The 21,223-nt window shown below is 40.4% G+C and overlaps 1 protein-coding gene across 2 annotated transcripts in view; it reads right to left on the reverse strand.

Annotated features, from left to right (window-relative positions):
• The window catches only part of LOC149197991 (uncharacterized), a 165,531-nt gene extending 146,232 nt beyond the window's left edge, over nucleotides 1-19,299 (reverse strand). The window contains exon 1 of one of the 2 annotated variants that reach the window (XM_089406044.1): nucleotides 18,818-19,299. In XM_089406044.1, the coding sequence (XP_089262170.1) occupies nucleotides 18,818-19,258 (441 nt within the window). In that variant the 5' untranslated portion in view covers nucleotides 19,259-19,299. The remainder of the gene's footprint in view (nucleotides 1-18,817) is intronic. The other variant, XM_089406043.1, reaches the window with a different exon arrangement.
• Nucleotides 19,300-21,223: the final 1,924 nt, after the last annotated feature.

Here is a 21,223-nt window from a genome sequence, read left to right on the forward strand (position 1 = left end):
CCGGAGATAGATATTTTGGTGAATCCAGCAACTAGATGAACAAACCCCACAAGTGACTGCGTTATCCCCAGTGCTGTGCAGCGATGGTTGCTCCAAGCTCTGCACTGGAACTGCGTCACCTCCTCTAGGAGCTGTGTCACCCTCCCAGTGAGCCTTCCCGGCTCAGAAATCGATCTGTTGAACTGCTGCTCGATCTGCCTCACAGAAACCCCTGCTCTGCGTCTAAGTGACTGCGTCAGCTCCTCTAGCCTCTGCATCACCCTTCTAGAGCTGCGATGTCTCTCCCTGGTGTTGTGTTGCCTCTCTACTATGTATTCTCGGCCTTGGACTAAAGTCCCTCTGCCGAATTGCCCCTCACTGCACTAGAAGCTCACTTCGAAATTCTCAGCAAACCACGCCCCCAGATTTTGAATTAGCTCAAGTGCTGCTCTCTTTGTGTGTGTTCTCCAGCTAACCCCAAGCCTCCATTTATACTTTTCCTAGTGATCTAATCTCTAATCAACAGCTAAGATTAAATTAGACTTGATCCTCGTCTCTTAGAAGCTTCTCACCCATATTTTCATTAATACCCATTAATATTTTAATTTTCCTAAGTTTAGACTTAGGAACCCCATTAAAAATATTAATTATTTTAATAAAATACAATCCGGGTGGAATTCCACTAAGCGATTTCTGGGTCTTGGAGATCTCATGTGTTCTAGCCCCCTCCACAAAATTTTGGAGCTACTGCACATCCGATGCTACCCAAAAATCAACACCTTTTCCTCCATGAATCGTACATCTCTCCTGACCATAATACTCCTGGCCCCTAGAATGAATATCCTATATGCCTTAGAAGTCTCATTGTACCCAACAAAGTACCCCTTCTCTACAGTTTGATCTTGCTTAGAACATGTTTCATCTGGGATGTGACAACAAGCCAAGCTACCAAATATCCTGAAGTGGCTGACATCTGGCTTCTTCCTAGTAAACGCTTTCTCCGGTGTCATTTTTCCCGATGCCTTTGTGGGACCCTGTTTTGAATATATACTGCAGTACTGCATGCCTCTACCCATAAGTATCGTGGCATATCCTAGTCATACAGCATGGCCTTCGCTGCCTCTAATATTGAACCATTATTCCTCTTAGCAACCCCATTCTGTTGCAGGTTGTAAGGAACCGTCCACTCTCTCTTGATCCCCTCCCTGGTACAAAACTCCTAGAATTCTTTCATGTGTACTCACCTCCGTTATCTGATAGAAGAACCTTCATCTTCCTGCCTTATCGAATTCTCCACAAGAGCTTTGAACTCTTGGAAGCAACTGAAGACCTCATCCTCGATCTTCAAGAAGTATATCTAAGTCTTCCTAGAGTAGTCATCAATAAAGGTTACAAAGTACTCATATCCTCCAAAAGACTGAGTTGACATTGGACCACATATATCAGAATGAACTAAGTCAAGAACACCTTTGGATCTAGTGTCACTCCTTGGAAAAGTTGCCTTAGAAAACTTCCCCAACACAAATCCCTTACACACATCATCGTACTCTGTGCTCACCTCTGAAACACCTCTCACTGTGTCTCGGAGCAATCTAAGTGCCCCGTGATGAATATGGACCATCCTCCTATGCCACAACTCTCCCTGATCTCTCGGATCACTACTACTCACCAGTGCCATTGGAGTATCCAACTGCAACTTGTAAAGTCTGTCGCTCCTAACTCCAATAACTATGGGTGACTTCTACTCCTAGCGTTTTATCAACACCTGTTGCCCTCCAAAGAGTACATTGCACCTCGTATCTTGAAGAATAGACACGGAAATCAAGTTCATCCCCATTCCTAGCACATGCAACACATCATGGATGGGAATCGGCTTGCCAGACTCCCTCTGGAATAGAACAGTCCCTCTCCCAACTGGGTTGCACTTGGACTTGTTCCCCATCTCGATCTAGAATCTGATGTCCTCCTCCATGTAGTTAATGAAGTACTCCCTAACCCTTGTCATATGAAATGACGCCCCACTATCTATATACCAAACACCCTGTGAGGTTGAGCTAGTTAAGCAAGCTATGAGTGTGAACTCCTGTTCCATCCTACTAGAAAGCTCATTTGCACTTGTTTAAGTTGTTGTCTATTTCTTGCCCTTCTTTCCGCCTTTCTTCCTTTACGAGCAATTGCTTACATAGTGGCCAAACTCGTGATAGCCATATCACTAGACCTTTGAAAGGTCCTTCTTCTCTCCTTTGAGGTTAGGTCCTTTGCTAGAACCCTTCTTTGCTTTGCCCATTCCCACTAGAGCCACGTTTTCTTGTTCCCCACCTTTTTGGGTCTTGTTGCTGCTACCACTGACAAGACTCAACCTAAGCTCCTCCCGAGTGAAATCACTCCACAAATGATCCCAGCTCGATAGGGTATCTCATCCATTAATCACTTGAACGAATACTTCCCAATACTTTGAGAACCCATTTAAGGTTGTTCTCATAGGCTAGTAATCTTCTAGTTTATTTCCAACAACTACTAACTCGTCCTTGACAAGTCTGAGCCTAGTGAGGTAGCTAACAATGTCTTCTCCTTTGCTCATCTGTGTATTTCTTAGCTTCTCTCTGAGAATCAGCTTCCTGTTCATTATAGCATTCTGGAACAAATTTAGGATAGCATTCCACATCTTCTTGGGTGTATCTAACCCTGCTATATGTGGAACAATATGATCGTTGACCCCATCTAGGATTATCCGCCTCGCCTTGGCATCTTCCTTCCTATATGCAAGAAGTTGTGTTGCATCTGTCGGCACGGCTACAACACCAGTCGCATATCCCCTGAGACCATTCTCTTCTAGCAACAATACAATCCTGGCTTTCCAGACACCATTCAATTTGTCATGATCTCTCAATCCAGCCAAAGCCATATCTGGAACCCTCAGAAAATATAAGCAAACCACAAGTAAATTTGGAACAAATCGATCTAGGTTTTATAAACCCTCTATCTTCTCTTCCTGTACTTTGCACTGAGCTTCTTCTGCCCTGATACTGCTCAAACTAGAAGGGGTCCTAGGAGGGGATCCTATAGAGAAACTACTAGGCCAAGTGGCAACAATGGAGCAATAGCCCACTGTCACCTCAGCTAAAGCTCCCTGCTCTTCACGGAATTTCACCGATGGGAGGAGACTCGGTATAAGAGGAATCACAAACGTAGGTAGATCAATGATGGGATGAGGAGTGATTCCCAAAGCCTATTCATAAGAGAGGTTTAGATAATGGTCTTGCTTACTATGCAAGCAAGATAGATGGCTCTCTTAGAAGGGCTATGAGGACACTTAATCCTAGGTTTGGTGATTAATACTTGACAAGGTGTATCCTAGGCATAAGAATCCTAAAGAAATGGCTTCTATGTAATCCTTGTAGAATTTGAGTCATAAATTGGTGGGACCACAAAGAAATCTAGTGGGCCCAAACTAGGTCAAGGGCGTGGAGAGGATCAAAGGAATGATTTTTTCTTGAAATTCAAGTGCAATGATCTAACTGAGGACACTAACCCAAGGAAACTTAGGGAGAGGAACGATCTTTGAGCTAGGGCTTGCTATATCTCGGAATTCCACAGTTAGATTGAGCTCAAAATTAGAGGACCCCTTAAGAAGACCCCAGCGCAATTCTAGACCCATTTTCAAGGACTTTTGATGGCTACAAAGGATTTTGCTTGATGCCCTAGGAGGCCTTCTAGGGTTAGGCCTAAAGTTGGAAGAGAGAAAGAAAAGAAGGGTTATTTTGACCACCAAAGGAATGTGAGGATCAGTGCCTTGCTTCTTGGGCCTAATGGAGTCAAGATACACCTAGATCGAGAATTTTCATATGCTAAGGAGCCCTAGATGACTTTCGCTAGCCTTTCCAAGTGCAGCAACAAGGTCATTTAGGGATTTATACTTCAATTTGCAAAGGAGATGAAGTTTCAAGGCTTGTTAACCTTATAGGGTGCCTCTAGGAACATTCGCTCTCTCTCTATGAGCAACGCATGCAATATATCAATTATTCAAGACTTAAAAAAAATTTCGCATTATTAGGGCCCATACAAGAACAATGATAAAAATTCCATGCATTAGACAAGTAAGAAAGACAAAATAACATTAAATTTCACTTACAAGAGAGACAAGAGTATATCCATTCATCATCTTCACATAGAAAGAAGCTCCAAAGACAATAGCAAAAATCCAAACATCATAGTGCATCAAGAAACTCCAAAATTTCGTCCAAGAAAGCAAGTGCGAAAATCTCAAGAGATACTAATCCAATCCAAGTGATGATGAGAGGAATGAATGAGCTTCTCATCTATTTATACAATCCATAAGGGAGTTCGAATAGCCTAAATGGCCTAATCAAACCCCAAATAATAAAATAATGTACAATAGCAACATGACTTGGTGACAAGCCCACCAAGATAGCTCAATAATACAAAGATGAAGCCACTCAAGAGGGCAAAACAGTAGGTACAATGAGTCGTTGCGCCATTGAGGAGGCCTAGTGGAGTCCAAAGTGTGCCAATGTGAGAAAATAGGCTCCAAACATAGGGATAAAGGGGGTAGCCCCTTGATACTCAAACAAATCCAATGTGGTGTCCCCAAATGGGTGTGGGCGCACAATGACATCCTCATGGGTCTCCAAGTGGATCGATAATGCATGTATACCATCCTTAAGGGCTAGAATGATGACATAAGCCCTCCCTCTATCTCCCATGGTCAAACACATCCTCATGTAGGCGTTGGAACCTCTGCCAAGTGTGTGGTGCAAGTGTGAAGCCGACTGGGCATAGTGGTCTAGGTGCATCATCCTCATCCAAAAAGGCGGAACACAAGCAATCAATGAATGGTGTTGATGGATCCATGAAGTGGCAATCTACTCTCTGCTATGGTGGAGGCCCATGGTTCTCAACGCTCACCCTACAAGTGTCAATATGACCCTCTGGAGGGCTTGGACCCCGCAAAGGAAGACCAAACCCCAAATGGAGACCCACTGGCAATCTTGTATAAGATCCAATGTGTTGTTGGAAATAATATTGAGAGGGGGGGGTGAATTAGTATTAGCAAATCAATAACTTTTTCATTTCCATAATCGGATTCATATACGCTACTTCAGTTAAGGGAACTCGCGTGTAGATGCAACTATGTTTAATGCAACTAGCGTATATCCAGCAAACTTATGATTCAATTAATTCATCATATGTTGATCTTTAAACAGTAACCAGGTGCAATAAAAACATAACAGATCATTACACACATGAATACCAAGATATAAGGTGGAAACGCAATGCGGGACAAAAACCACCTGCTGCTGTCTTCCTTTCAATATAAGAAAACCTGTTTACAATCTTGTACTGGCGCAGACTCATACCAGTACGCAGGCAGCCACCTATAGAAGGCTACAACCTTCTCTCGTTCTCCAGCTACTACTGGAAGGGATCTACAACCCCCTGGCTCTTGTACTAGCCGATATATTTACTAGTACATAGGCGTTGGCCTACAAAAGCTACAACCCTCTCTCGTTTTCGAGCTGCTACTGGAAGGGAGCTCCAACCCCCTAACTCTTGTACTAGCCGATATGTTTACCAGTACGTAGGCGCCGGCCTACTGAAGGCTCCAACCTTCACTCTTCCTCCAGGGACCACGTCTCATAAATTTTCAGACTAGATACTCCTGGAGCACAACACCATAATATGACGGCCACGTTTCATCCAATTTTCATACTGGACCCATAAACAACATTGAAGCTCAAAAGCAATCACCACTGCAATACAACCATTGCATTAAATACTCAATCATCAATCTCTGAAACACCCACTACTGAATCACTGAAGACCTGTCACCAGAACACAGAGCAGAACCCAGAACTCTGCAACAACCACTAGAACCATCTGCAAATTCAGATATCATATTTCATCATGTATACGCTACTCTGATGAGCCGAACCAGCGTGTATACGCGCTTTTGCCAAAGCGAACCCGCGTACAGATCTGCAAATATTTACTCATAACTTTGCAGCTATTACAGACATCAGTCATTCCCAGATCATAACATTTATAGAATAAACTATGCATCAGTAATTCAGATCTAGTCTATCCATGATCAAACCACATAACTATAAAACATTCCAAGCCTTAAGATCTCGATCCATCATCCATCATCATCCACATAGGTGCATCCTTGGTTCAAATTAAGCAAAGCATCACAAACCCATAACCTGCATACTGGATCTCACACTTCATCAGATATTCAATCCTTGCACACTTTGGCCTAATGATCTTCTCCTCCTTTTATAGTTTTAGGCCTTTCTCAATACCATGGACCAAAACCACTTAGGACCAATACCTTGGACCCAATACCTGGGGTCAATACCTCGGACCAAATACCATGGACCAATACCATGGATCAAAATACCATGGACCAAATACCTTGGACCAAAACTTAGTTTTCCAAGATATACGCGCTTTTCATTCTGTGAAAGTGTGTGTGTACGTTATACGCTCCTTTTGGTCTATTAACCCACGTGTATATGCTCCTTTGTCAAGGTGAACCTGCGTATACCTCTCTTTCTTCATTATCTGTAGTCTGATCATTAATTCTTTGCTATTGACCTGCTGCATTGTGATCTGTCATCTGAGTGAGTTGCCATCAAGGACAACACCTGTATCATAATGCCAACATGTGTCTTCTTGCCTTCCAGTACAACAAATCATTAGAGTAATCAAGTAAAAGAGCTTACATATCGTGGAATCAAACGAACACTTCATGGTGGCATGCCCTTCCATAGTGGGCTTTAACATGTACAGGTGTCCCCAAGCTCAATAAGGGGGTTAACCAAGGACCCCATTAAGTGGCTTCTACTTCTAAAGGAGGTGACATGTCCATGGTACACCCATCAAGTGGTAGGTGGCATGTGATATAATGGTGGAACAGAATGGGGTATCAAGGGAAGGCTCCAAGCCACATGCCACAGTAAAAGTGTAGAAATAATAAACGAAGCCCACATTGGGGTGTGTGAATGTAGGAGGGGGCAATCGTGGTACATGAGTTACCCCGACCTTTGTTTTTCCACCCTTCTTCATACGCCTTTTGCCTTTTATTGGTTTTTCTTTTATAACGGCTTGGGGCATCAGGGGATGAGAGCATGATGTGTAGGACATAGCAGTGATACCCCCTTTAAGGTGGGGCAGTTCATTGCCCAAGAGGGATTGGGACAATCATGGGTTCCTTGATGATGGAAGGAGTCAATATGAGGGACCCTAGGAACTAGGGTGATTGCTATAATGAAAGGGGTAGAGCTCATGTTTGGCTTTTGCCCATGTGCTAAATGTGTATGTCTCGGCCATCCTTTGCATTTTATGATACTTTCCCTGTTGAGAGTGGCCAAATTATGCTTTTTCCTTTTCTTTTAGTTGCATCAACCTTCGAGGCATCGTTCCAGGCCCGACCCAAAGTGTGGACAAGGGGAGGGGGAGGCTAAATCCTTGTGGAACCAATGGGCAAATGTGGACCCATGTGGGAAATATGGTGAATGGGGTTATAATGAGCAGAAGGGTGTAATGTATATGTTGTCAAGAAGTAGGACCACGCAACCAAAATCGGGATTTCCCATGTAATGACACCCCTAAAGCTAGTAGCCAATAAAAGAGACCTCACGGGACTAGGATACAAGGCTAACCATCAAATTGGACAGAGGAGACAAGAGTACAAACCAACCCACTCTTTCTTTTGAATCCCCCCACCAATCCATGCCCAAAAGTGTCCACGATAAGTAAACAAAATTACCCCAACTACACAATGAAAAGCCATACCTTCGGGGTCGGGAGGCCCACCTTCAAGCATAAGATCATAACAGATGGGCGAGGGACCACATGGTTGGCTCAGGTGACAGAGATAGTGGCACATTGGGCTATCTGGTGGCTGCAAGGGGTTGTTGGCTGCCAGCTGAGGACCATCTAGGAGAAAAAATTTCTCCTATGGATACTATCCACAGGTGGTGGGTAATGCCCTCAGATCTACTCTGATACCATGTGAAAATTCTATTGGAGTTAATCTAGTTATTATTCTCCTATCTTTTAGATTATTTGTCCCAGTAAATTATTTAGTGCAAATACTGAGTAAAACACAACGACGAATTTCACCACTTAAATAAACCACAGGAACTAAGAAAACATCACACATAAAATCAACACCAATATTTTTGGACAAATTGTCCCTAGAGAAACCCCAAGGTGGGGAAAACCAGTTCTGCAGATGAGGGCTTATATTCTTTTCTTTTTTTTTAACAAGGTCGAATATTTTTGTATTATAAAAAACAAAAAGAGGACTCCTGTTACATTTCGAGTGCGAAAGGTCTTTTATGGAGGCGAAAAGGGGGAGCGCAGTCCCTACCTCGACATAAGAGACCTTGTTTCTAAAATGCTGGAAAAGAAAATACCCATATTGCCGAACAAACTGACCAAGAAGCAAGCAAAATTTGCAGTGCATAAGAGGAAGGAGACATGGAGTTCACCAAAATTGGTTTACAGATTCCTCAGGATAATGACCCTTCTTTTTACTGTATCTTGAGGAAGCTTCACCCTGCTCACTTTGGTTCAAAGAGTTTATATAATCAACTGCATCCTCAAGATGCTTACACTTATCCTTCAGAGCTTCAATCTCAGCTCTCTGGTTCTCGATTTCAGTTTGCTTGTAGTTATTCACACTCTTCATCTCAGAGCGGAGGTCTTTGAGTGTTTGAATAAAGCGACCAATCATGAAACGGTTGGCACGACACAGAGCGCAGCTTTCATTTTTCTCCACTTTCTCTAATGGATTACAAGACATCTTGATTGGCTTGTCAACTGTATTACTCTTCTGATCTCTGTTTTTATGCTAAGAGCTTCTGTGCTTGTTGGAGTGATAGCCTGCAAGAAGATTGTTTTGAACGCTCTTTTTCCCTTTTGAAGAAGTCCTTTTGATATACCCGTTGGAAAAGGTTCTCTTTCCGATACTGAACGCTATTTGGATCTGCTTATGAAAGATGGAAAGCCGAGAAGTGAAAGTCTCCGGCCTGTTGAACTAGGACTTCCAAGAGGAAGAAAAACTGAGAGAGCTAGAGAGGTCTGGGGAGAGCAACTAGTGATCAGACACAGAGATTCCTCTGAAATATTGAAACGGACCAATAATGCAGCTGAGAGGGAAAGTGGAGGAGGGATACGGAGAAGGAAGAGCACACTGGATGAGCCAAAGGGGAATTGAACTTCTTTTCAACAGAGAATGATTCTGATCAAAGGGGTCAGTATTAATGACCTTAGAAGACAGGATTAGAGGCCAAAAGGAAAGAGACAGAGCCTCTAAAAGCAGGAACCTGTACACTCTTAACACAATGGTGAGTCTGCAGGAAGAAGCGGCTTGCAAAACATGACGAATTCTATAAACTACTTGCTTACCTCTACTCGGCTCCTGTGCGTTGGGATTGCTACAGAGAATGTTGATCACTATTAGCTCACCTCCCTTTTGAGCCTGAAAACCCGAGCACTCTTTTTTACTTGAGAAACGATGCTCTCTCCCTTTAGTTGCGCGATGATGATACTGATGGATGTTCCTAAACTTGGGATGCTTTTTATAGGCTTGATTTAGCTTGCTAGGCTCGTGATTCTTCTCTGCTTTCTCTGAAGTAATCCCCTGAAAACTGCGCTTGCCCGACTTTCTGTTCAAATCAGTATGGGCAGTACCTTGTTTGATATGACCTGTATAAGCTATGTTCTGATCCTGGAGGTGGTTTCTTTTCTGGAGCAGATCACGAAGCCGCTGTTTCTTCATGATGAGGATTTTCCTCACTGCACGAGAAGGATTGGCTAAGATATTCCTGCCAGACAAGTGCAGGAGGATCTCCTGCTGTTTATTTGTATGAGAAAGCTTTGCTTCTTTCGAATTGATGTGTTTAGCTATGTTTTGGACCTCGTACCAATCCTCCTGTAGAGGCAAATTATGGTATTGCTTTTTCATAAGTATCTTGGATTTCTTTCACTGTCCCAACCGTCCTATCCACTGCCTTGTTGGCGAGTGAATTAGCATTTTGGTTATGATTCCTGAGAACATGTTTAAAAACAACATTCCCAGAATTTTTAAGTTGTCCAAAATTCTTTGCCTGATTTTATTTAAAGCTTGATTTTTGAAGTCTCTCCCCGCTTCCATTGCAGCAATTATAATCGCTGAGTCTCCAATAATGATTGGATCTTTAACCTGGAGTCTTTTGAGGATATTGGAGCCCATAAGCAAACTGTAGGCCTCCGCCCTATTGTTTGTCATAGTCCCAAGCCCACATTCATAAGTAGCAATTGTCTCACCATTCGGGTCAATTATTAACCCTCCTGCCCCTGCTCTTTTGGGGTTATTCTTAGAAGCTCCATCGAAGTAAAGAGTGTATTTTCTTTGGTTTTTGGTCCAGTCCTCTATCTCCTTTTCATTTCCACAAAGTTTCCACTCTCTAGTTTTCCCTCCTATCTTCTTTAAAAATTGTGTCTTAGCTGAACCTTCAATGAGGACTTTGCTATACCAAACCTTTTCTTCTTGCTGCCAGTTGTTTTGATCCATGATTAGCGCACCATTTGCGCTTATCATCTCTGAAATTTTCCCCCACGTTTTGGCTAAAATGGACCCGAAATTTTGGCTTTTGACCTTTAAAAATGCACTTGTTCCTAGCTAACCAAATTTGCCAACAAAGAGTGGAAGGAAGGCAGATGAGGGCTTATATTATTAATTCTTCAACAAATTGAGAATATACATAAATTGCTTATCTTTAACTGGCAAAGCTCCAACAGTTTTCCTCTTCACTATAGTTGACCAAATCGATCCTCTGCAAATTAAATCGGTATCTACTGAGCAATTCGCTCTGCCTTTGTGAACTTGTACTGCCTCTGTGAACTCTCACTACCCACTGGAAATGTGCATTGGCCTATCTAGCAAGTCGCTCTACCTTCGGAAAATCGATCTTGTAAGTTTATCTGCCTCCAGCAATTCACTCAACCTATTCACACTACCTCTAGTAAATTGCAACTAGCAACACAAATTGATCCTCTAACAAATCGCACCTGTAAACTGACAACTCACACTAGTAAATACGACCTTCCCTTTTGCAAAATAATTTGGCCTCCTTTTGTCTCTCAGAAAACTAGAATTACTATGAAGAATTTCCTCCAACAAATCTCTCCTCAATTTCTCCTGCTGAAACCCTATTGTTGTTGTCTCCCACACTATCAATGCGCATTCCTTGCTCACTCGAATTGTCTCTCAAAGAGCCCCATAGATTTCCTCTTATAATCTCTTATTGATGAATCAACGGCCACAATCTAATAACAATCAATGGTTAAGATCATCTTGACCCCATCAAGTCACTAGAGAGAAATCAACTTGTCTCAATTAATACTGATTAATTAATGATTTTCCCTAAGTTAGACTTGGGAAAATAATTAAAAACTAGTTAATTATCTAATTAAGACATTTTCCCTTTATAAAACAAACTGGGTTGGAGATAATTAATCCAATTGTGTTCCTAACCTCATTGACACCACTTGAAACTAGAAAACTTGTCCGAGCAACACAAACTAGCATGATGAAGCCTAGATAAGGATTCCCAATGTTGGAAGATGATAAGGCCCAGAGAAATAGCTAGATAACTGGGTATCCCCTTTAAAGGATGGCCTATCCCTTTCAGCTATGTGGTATTAGTGCTTACAAAGATTATAGTCTAAGCAATAATTGTTACTAATTTAACCATCATTTCAAGAACTCTACATGCTAGGCATGATTTTTATTCCTTAAATTGATTTCCAACCAAGTCTTGATTCATTAAATTGGCTAAAATGATGAGACATTTTCTCTAGGCTAAGTTTAGTGGTGAGAGAGACTTGCCAAAGCAAGAGAGTGGACTTGGTCTTATTAATATTTTCACTCACAGGCAAAATTTTGGTTGCTAAATGGGTCGTCAGGATCCTTGAGGGTGATGTTCCATGGAGCAACCTCATCACGTTTAGGATTTAATGCAAAAGAATCCATGGAGGCCCAAAATATTTAGTTGCCTTGAGCAATTGAAGCCCATAGATATCCCTTCAACCTGTGTCAACCCTGACCAGATTGAAACAAGGTAGAGGAATTAAGTGTTTTAGGGACTGAAAGGAGAACGATGTGTTAATTTTAGGTATGTTCTATGCTAAAGCAATTTATTTCAATTTTCACAGTTAGCTCAATATCTTTTCCAGATTAGCAATCACGTCAGCATTAAAGTAAACTGCAGATAGAACATAAATATAAATCGCAGAAGGCAAGCCAAGACAAGAGGACACAAGATGTGGCGCTAGCCAGGGACAAACCCCAATGTGGGGAAATCCTTGATCAATTCTTCTTATATGTTCTTCAATAGTTCAGCACAGAGAGAGAGAGAGAGAGTACATTTACAACAGAAGTCAACACTTTGACTTATCTAGATAAGAGCATAGATCATCTCTAGGAAGATGATACGTGAGATCAGTTGAAGACATGCTGCTTCAACTAATTCTCTAAGGTGACTCCTTCACCTATCATTGTGCTACATCTCATCATCATGTTGCACCTCACCGTGCTACACCCATCATCACAATGCTAGACCTAATGCTATTGTTGTTCCAGTGTTTAGCACCACTGTACCTAGTGCCACGGCAGCACCATGTTGTCACCCATGTGCTTGCTGCACCATTGCTGTTTTGTGTCCTTGTTGCACCAAGTACTATACTGTTGTCCCAATGTACTTGCAGCATTGTGCTTGCTGTTGTCCATGCTTTACCATGCTGCTGCTGTCCATGCTTCACCATGCTTGCAGCTGTCCCAAGCTTCTTGCTATTGTCCATGCTTCACCTTGCTTGCAGCTGTCCCATGTTTCACTATGTTATAGTTGTTTCATGTGTCACCATACTTGCAGTTGTCCCATGTATTGCTTGTTGGTGTCCAACTACTGCATCTAAACATGTTGTTCCATGCACTTTACTACACCATGCTGCTGCAATATACCATACTGTTGCATCCATCACATCATGCTACACTCCTTTGGGGTATTCAACACTCTGGCTCCCACAGGCTGCTCCGAATCTGATCCAAATCTGGTCAATATCCTTGACCCAACGCACCTCTAACACTGCTCCAAATCTGCTTGTCACTTTGTTGTTCCTAACTGTTCTGGTTAGGGCACTTGGGCAGCCCTAAACTCCTCTCAACAGTCCTCAAACAACGCTCCAAATATGCTTGTCACTTTGCTGTTCCTAACTGTTATGGTTAGGGCACTTGGGCAGCCCTAAACTCCTCTCAACAATCCTCGAACAGCCCTCCAAATATTCTTGTCACTTTGCTGTTCCTAACTGTTCTGGTTAGGGCACTTGGGCAGCCCTAAACTCCTCTCAACAGTCCTCGAACAGCACTCCAAATATGCTTGTCACTTTGCTGTTCCTAACTGTTCTAGTTAGGGCACTTGGGCAGCCCTAAACTCCTCTCAACAGTCCTCGAACAGCCCTCCAAATATGCTTGTCACTTGGGCAGCTTCAACATGACTTTGTCTTAGGCAGCTTCACCATGACAACGTCCTAGATCTAGGGCACATAGAGCTAGGGCATCATCTTCTAGGAGCTGCGTAGATCCTTCTTCCCCATGGCAGCATCTAGGTCAACCCTTCTTAGGGCAGCATATCTCTTAAGATCTATCCTCCCACCAAAACCCAAAGACAAGTGGAAAGAAAGAGATCACAAGAAGAGTGTGTACAAATGACTAGCAAGCCACCTCTTTTTATACTAAAACGTTGAGCACATGTGGGTGTTATTTAGTTGCTGGCCGACCTTGACGAATTGTCTTATAACACAAATAAATTCATAACTCCATGAATATTTATCAGAATTGGATGATCTTTAGATCAATCCTACACCTCTCGATGAGAGGGATCCAAGAAAAATATCAGCTGCCATAAATAAGATGACCCACATGGAGTTTGGCCCTAGTTGCCAATTTTAACACGATGGCGCAAGGGGAGATCTCTAAGGGTCCTTCTATTTTCTCACAGTTCAATCCCAAACATACCCAAAGTGTTGAAAATTGGCAACTCGAGGATGAATTTCCTTAAATAAAATTTCATTTCTGACAATTTTGGAGTGACTTTCTAAAAATAGAAAGTCATGTATATCATCTCAAGCATGACTTTCCAAAAATTGTAAATCACCTTGCATCAATTGGGAATCAAGTATAGATGTTGGAAATCACTTAATTTATTGATCAATCTTAATAGTTCAATTTTTTACTTAATCATCAATAATATCATTACCTTTATTATTATCCTTATGATATTATGATATTATTATTAAAAGGAATTTCACGGCACCTTACCTCTCAATCATTTCATTCTTCTCTCTCCTTGATGAATCATATGGTACTACGTTACTCTCTCTCTCCCTTAATGGATTCACTGCACTCATCTTACACTCTCTTACACTCATTAAAGACATGTCATAAAAGATTCCTCTTACGCACTCTTTAATGCATATGTTACACTCTCCTTTATGGCATAAGTTACTAAGGCATGTGAGATTCCTCCATCTAGGCATGTGTTGCCTTCCTCTTAATGACATAAGTTACAAGGCATGTGTTGCCTTCCTCTTAATGACATAAGTTACAAGGCAACATAAGTTACAAGGCATGTGTTGCCTTCCTCTTAATGACATAAGTTACAAGGTATGTGTTTCCTCTCCGTAATGCCATGAATTACACTCCCTAAATGGCATATGTTACTCTTCCTCAAGGCATATGTATTAGTACTTCTTTATGACCAAGAATTTGTTGCTCCTCCTTGATCCAGGTGGATATTGGTGGCCACCTGCCAAGTCCACCTGGACCCCCACCATTGTCTTTCTCAGCATTTTCAGTTTCCTTAATTGTAGCACAACTTACTATTTTTAGTAGTTTTTCGGGTCCTGAACTTCCGGAGCCGTTTTGAGGCCCTAAACGACGTTTTTTGGGGAATCCAGGGGCAACATGGGTCCATGGAATGGACCCATGTTGCCCGTTCCAACAATGATAGTGCTCGGATAGATCTTTCTAATGAGCTATTGTACGCGTCAAACGGAGATCATATGCCAAAGTTACGACCCCGGGAAGTTGATGTACCAATTTACTCCCACACGGGGCCCACAGTTTGGCGTTTCATCTCCTAGGGTTAGGTTTTGGAATGTTAAGGGTTTTCCATTGTTTCTCAACAATAAATAGGCCTTCGAGCCTCATTCTAACACAGTTCAGAGGCATGTAGCCACCACATCTCTTCTCAGGGATAAGCTACCATCGCCCTAGCTGGTTTATTTCCATTTCTGGTTGTAAGCATATTTCAGTATTTTCCATTAATGAAATGAAGTATTATTTCCGCTGCATCTTTGTGTATATGGTTATCTCTGTAATTTGTTGCGTTCCTGTTTAAATCCGGATCACTCCTATATATGTATCGCATATCATCAGATCTCCTCACCACTTGTGCATTGTGAAAGTAGGATTCGAACTTGAGAGAGAGAGTTGGAGAGATTGAAGAAGATTGTGAGAGAGAGAGAGACTTGGAGAGTAAGAGCAAAACTTGAAGGTTGATTCAGTGTTTGCATCAGCTGCTGCTACCAGTGATCTTCATCCCACAGCTTGTTCAGATTTGGGTGAACTTACTCATTCTCTTGATATTTCATTGTACTTTGTATCTCTGCTAAACAATTGATATCTAACAGATGAAAAATCTGGTTGGGTTTTCCCCTAGTCATTGGACTTAAATTCTTCTTTGTGTCTCATTTTGTTCTTGGTTGTCTTCTATTGTGCATTTGGTTTATGTTTTATCTACAATTGCTTAACTAATATTGCAGCATAAAGAAGTTTTGTAATAAGTGATTGTTACAGCATAAAACATCTGATTTTCAACACAAAGCAAGCAAACTGTTTTCAAAGCAGCAGCTGATTTGGAATGGTTAGTGTGGGACAATGTGGAAAGCGTTGGGATGTGAAAGATAATGTTAAGTGTTTGAAGCAGTGTTGATAATATCGCCGAGATATCGGCGATATTCGGAAATATCGCGATATTTTCGGCGAGCCGATATATCGCCGACAAAATATCGCGATATTTTCGACCTTTGAAAATATCGCGCGATTTCCGAAATATCGCCGATATTTTGGAAAATATCACGCGACAATCGAAAATATCGCCCGGTGATTGTTAAAAATTTTTGCACGGCCTTTAAAAATCCGATTTTGGTTTTTTTTCATATCATTTCATTTCTGATTGCTGTAGAAGGAAGGGAAGAGCTATGTGGTTGCTGCCAAGGAGGGTTTGAGCATTCTAGGCCCTAGTATTGATATGCTATTCATGGTAATGTTAAATTCTTAAAGTAAAAGTGATATTCTCCTTAATCTTCATTTTCATCATTTTACTTAAATTTTTAACATTACCATGAAATGACTCAGGATGTTTGAGAGTGGTTCCAGCCTCATTGGATTTCATATGGAGAAAGTAGAATTTTAGATTTCATTTAAAATCCAGCAGACTTATCAGTTTTTCAGGATTTCAGGATTGGGAAATTGTAATGTTTCTAGGTGACACCACCTGCCCGGGCTACCACTGCCACCAGTAGAGGACGTGGTCTACCTCCTATAGCTCCTACTTCTAGTTCTTCAACTTCTAGAGCATAGCAAACTCCACTGCCAACTCCACGAGCACCAGCATCTACATCTAGAGGGAAAGGGAAAGCTGTGGCATTTTCTCGCAAGAGGGGCAGAGGAAATCAGTAGGATTAGACTTTAGTTATTTTCTTATGTGCTTGTAAGTTGTACATGAACAATGAACATTGAATATTCAAGAATCAAGACCATGCATATCACATTCTAATTTCTAAATAGTAAATTTTGATTCTATTTATTTTTTTAAAGTGAACTATGAACTTTGAGAAGTAATTATATTTTAATTTGATTAGATAAGCTGCAACCTGCAATTTAATATGGATAAAAAACTATATTTTGGTATATGTATATATATATATATATATATATATATATATATATATATAAAATGTGTCCCCCGTGTCTTGTTTCCGGGTCGTTGTGTTTCGTATTGAATACTCGTATTTACTTGTCCTCCGTGTCTCGTGTCCTCGTGTCATGTGACTTAGCTTAGACAATATTGATGTATTGTCTCCGTGGAGGGTGGAGTCTGAAAAGCCCTTCTTGGAGGAGTCACCTTCATGGTTAGAGCCAGTGGCAGATGATCCATTAGAGCAGGGGCAGCAAGAGGAGAACTCGGAGTCAGAGGAGCAGCAGCACTCAGAGGAAGAGGAGGAGGAGGAGGAGGAGGACACTGCGGGAGCATCAGCATCAACACCATCTGCTATAGATATAGGAGAGCATAGCCCCATACCTAGCACTCATTATTTGACATTAGGTGTAGAGACAGGGTCAGGGCCTCCTACTACTAGGGGTAGGCCTGGCTAACAGCCCAACATGTTTTCCCGTAAAAGGGGGAGAGGGCAGTGATTTCAGATAGATAGCTGCTAGTTTTATTTGTTGTGCTACATATAACTCATGATGATGAGATACTTTTATATATGTGATGTTATTTTGTATTGGTTCTCCACATTTGAGTCCTTGAATGGACAATTATCAAGGATCAGCAGGATTTGGTATCGCCTTTGATGTATCATTTCTATTTGACATCATATATATCAGTTTTTTCTTCATATTTATGTGCCAATGTATTTATTTCATGTTGTTATTGCTTTATATGTTTAAAAATCTGAAAAAAATGAATATATTATGCATTTTTTATGCTTGCCGATATTTGCTGATATTTTGCCGATATTTTCGCCGATATTGCCGATAAGATATTTTCTGGACCCTCGCCGATATTTTCCCGATACCGATATTATCAACACTGGTTTGAAGAATACAGGAGAGAAGGTACTCATTCTAAGAGATATCCTCCATCAGAAAACTGAGAAAGATAATAAAAGGTGGAACTTGTTAATTTGCCTGATAACAAAAATGGAGGTATTGATGCAGCAAAATAAAGGAGCTGCTCTACCAGGAGAGGAGGAATCACAAGAACCAGTCCACAAGGGAATGCAGACCCCACTTCAATCCACAGAACTCATCATAAAAGGCAGCAGATTTATGGTACATTTTGGCCAAGATGCCAAGCCAGAACCTGGGAGCACCAGTGCCAGCACCAGCCAAGCAACTCTTCTCTATGACAGTGAAATCTGATTTTGGGGTTTTATTTTCTGATATTATTAGTAAGCATAATGATATGTAGGGAAATCTTAGCTTAGTTAATCCAGATCTTCTTAATAGGGCCTAAATAAGGAGAGTTTTTATTTTGCTTCAGAGCTCTCTAGCTCAGGCACGTGCTAGTGGTACAGTGAGAGTAAGACCTGGTTTATCCTGTTTCTCTTCACTGAAAAGATAGATACGGCCTGAGAATCATATTATTCTGAAACTGCAAAAGTGGGGCCCAAGACTACACTAAAATCCCATAGTTGTTTGTGGATATGGCCTGAGATTAATACCATGAATTTCTGTATACTGGAAAAATCCGTGTTTATCTGGGAAAAGAATACATTAAAGCAAAGAATTTATGCTTTCACATCTGGTAGAACTGTTCAAAGCATTTTTTTTATTTATACTGTGTCAAAAATTCATAAAAGTACCAGTCCAAAAATACTGTGGACAAAGAACAATAAATCCGAGAAACGGTTAGATGCCAAATGTGGGTCCGGCAATAATACCTAATAAATCCAATCAATCCCCAAAAGACAAGCGTACCTCGTGGGCATAATCGGGTACTCCGGCAGGTGGTTGGACTCGTGACCCCTGAGTGAGGGATCTTTGGGCAGCAGATTCTTCGGCCACAACTGCCTTGAGCTGTCTCTTTTTCCTACCTCGACCATGGCGGGGAGGAGGAGGATCAGAAGGTGGCGAATCAGGCGAAGATGCAGATGCAGGTGAGGTGGAGGTGGGTACCTTTGGTAATTGCATCTGATGCTGATCATGCCTTGGGGTTGGGTATGAGTCAGACCTTACTCCTTGCATATAAATATAATCCTCAACCCCGTGCTCATCATAGTTCTCTATTTCTCCATATTGTTGATTCTTCAATAAGTCAATGGGTTCTTCTTTTTGATGATTGGAGTCAATGGGTTGTTGAGAACGTGAGAGATTTGCAGTGGTCTTCCGTCGATCCTGTCCTCTCCCCTCCTTGCCCATATTCCTTGCCCCAATGCCCACCGAATCCCTACCTTTAACTTTCCTTTTCCGGTTGCCTCAATACCCAAATTTTTTTCTCTCTCTACCTCGCAAATGTGCCAATCTCGAATAAAAAATTATTTTCCAATACTTTTTTCATTGGGATGGAGTATCTTTCACCCTTTGCATAAACTTAGAGAGAGGAAATGAAATTTCAGCTTTTTATTACTCAAGCCAATCACAAGTTTTTTCCTTATTTGTTATTCATTAATGTTTCAATAAGTTTGAATATTTCAATTAATATTTTACATGTATCATCATTGTGTCATGTGTAAATAAATAGTCAACCTAACTTTGAATATTTCGAGAAATATTTTATATTTATGAGGGTTCTGTTGTTGTAAATAAATAGTACATTCAAAAAAGAAATAAAAGTGTATTTCAAAGTAAATTAAAGGATTGGGTTGTATTTAATGAAAGTTTTTATTTAGATTTTATAAAAAATTAAGTAATTATATATATATATATATATGTTAATTAGGGTTATTTAGGGTGGTTAAATCGAATGATTGTTATTTTTTCTGTTTAGGTTCAAATTCTTGTTAGTAGTATGATGAGCTATAATGAACTTTTAAGTGAGTATACCTGTGGGTTGGCCTAATAACAACAATCTTATTTTAGCCCTTGAGCTTAGAGGGAGTTGATGGGTTGGCTTCAACCTCACTCTAGCCCTTAGGCTTCGAGGGAGGTAAATTTATTTCATTGGAATATATATAAATGAAATTATGTTTTTAAAGATTTTATCTAGTCTTAGCTATTGAAAAGGGAACTTTTATTTTCATTATCACTTAAGTTAGATGGCCAAAGAAAAGTTTATTAAAGATTAGACAACTTTCTGCATATCAATATTGAAATTTGATGTTCACCCTTGTTATTAAACATAAGTTATATGGCATTTAAATATTTCACATTGTCATTCAATTATGTTTGCACAAATTTATAGAGTGAACTTAGCATTGATAATATTAGAGAGAAAATATCAAAATAAGGGAGAAAGGGTACTCACTTGATGTTTCGCAAAGTATTTAAAATTTGATGATGAATATCATAATTGAATTTTGAATCATGGTAATATTCTTATTCTTTAAGACATTAATCCTAGGACTACAAATAAGCAAGTCATGATCCTTAGCATCACCTTTACCCGCCATGGTTAGAAGTGGACCCTGATTTAATCAACATATAGAAAAGAACCTTTGAAGTTTTAGTTGAAAACTTGTTTGGTACAAATATGGTAAAATCATGTAGTTGTCATGCCTACTACTTTGTAATTATTGGTACATTTGCACTTTTATGCTTTAAGTTTACCTAAGATCCTAGTATTTTTTTAGGTTAAGGTTATTGTATATGTGTATAATTTAAATAACCATATGTGCATCATGTGCACTTCTTGAGTTATCTAACTAGATAAGTTATTAATTAGTTGTATGTTTTATATGCATTTAGGTGGGAGCACATGTTTTGTGGCATCCCCATCTTCATTGTGTATCTATTTACATTTAATGTGATCCTATCTCAAAAACCTTGTAGATATGGAATGTATGTCTTTCTTATTTTGATGAATTAAAGAAACATAATTGATAATAATTTGTGAACTCTCTCTTTATGACTTTTAACATGGTGGGTGAAACTATGTCTTTATCTTTCTCATGATGTATAATAGAATGTTACATTCTATGTAAATATTTATTAAATGGTCGTGTACATGAATAGACATGTCATTTAAGCAAGTGCACTTATTATTATTTTTTATTATTATTATATGTATTATGTTTATTATAATAATAAATGTACTTCAGATAGAAATTCACATCCTTGTACAAGTCAATGTGTTGTAAATGCTTTATAAGGGAATATTGTACGAGTCCCACACGGAAGTCTAGAAACAATTACATGTCAACAGCAAGGCATATCTTACTTTAAGAT

The sequence above is a fragment of the Pinus tabuliformis genome, chromosome 2_2 (assembly GCF_031772625.1).
Source record: "Pinus tabuliformis cultivar Carrire ecotype Pingquan chromosome 2_2, CPIR1, whole genome shotgun sequence".
Classification (NCBI taxonomy): domain Eukaryota; kingdom Viridiplantae; phylum Streptophyta; class Pinopsida; order Pinales; family Pinaceae; genus Pinus; species Pinus tabuliformis.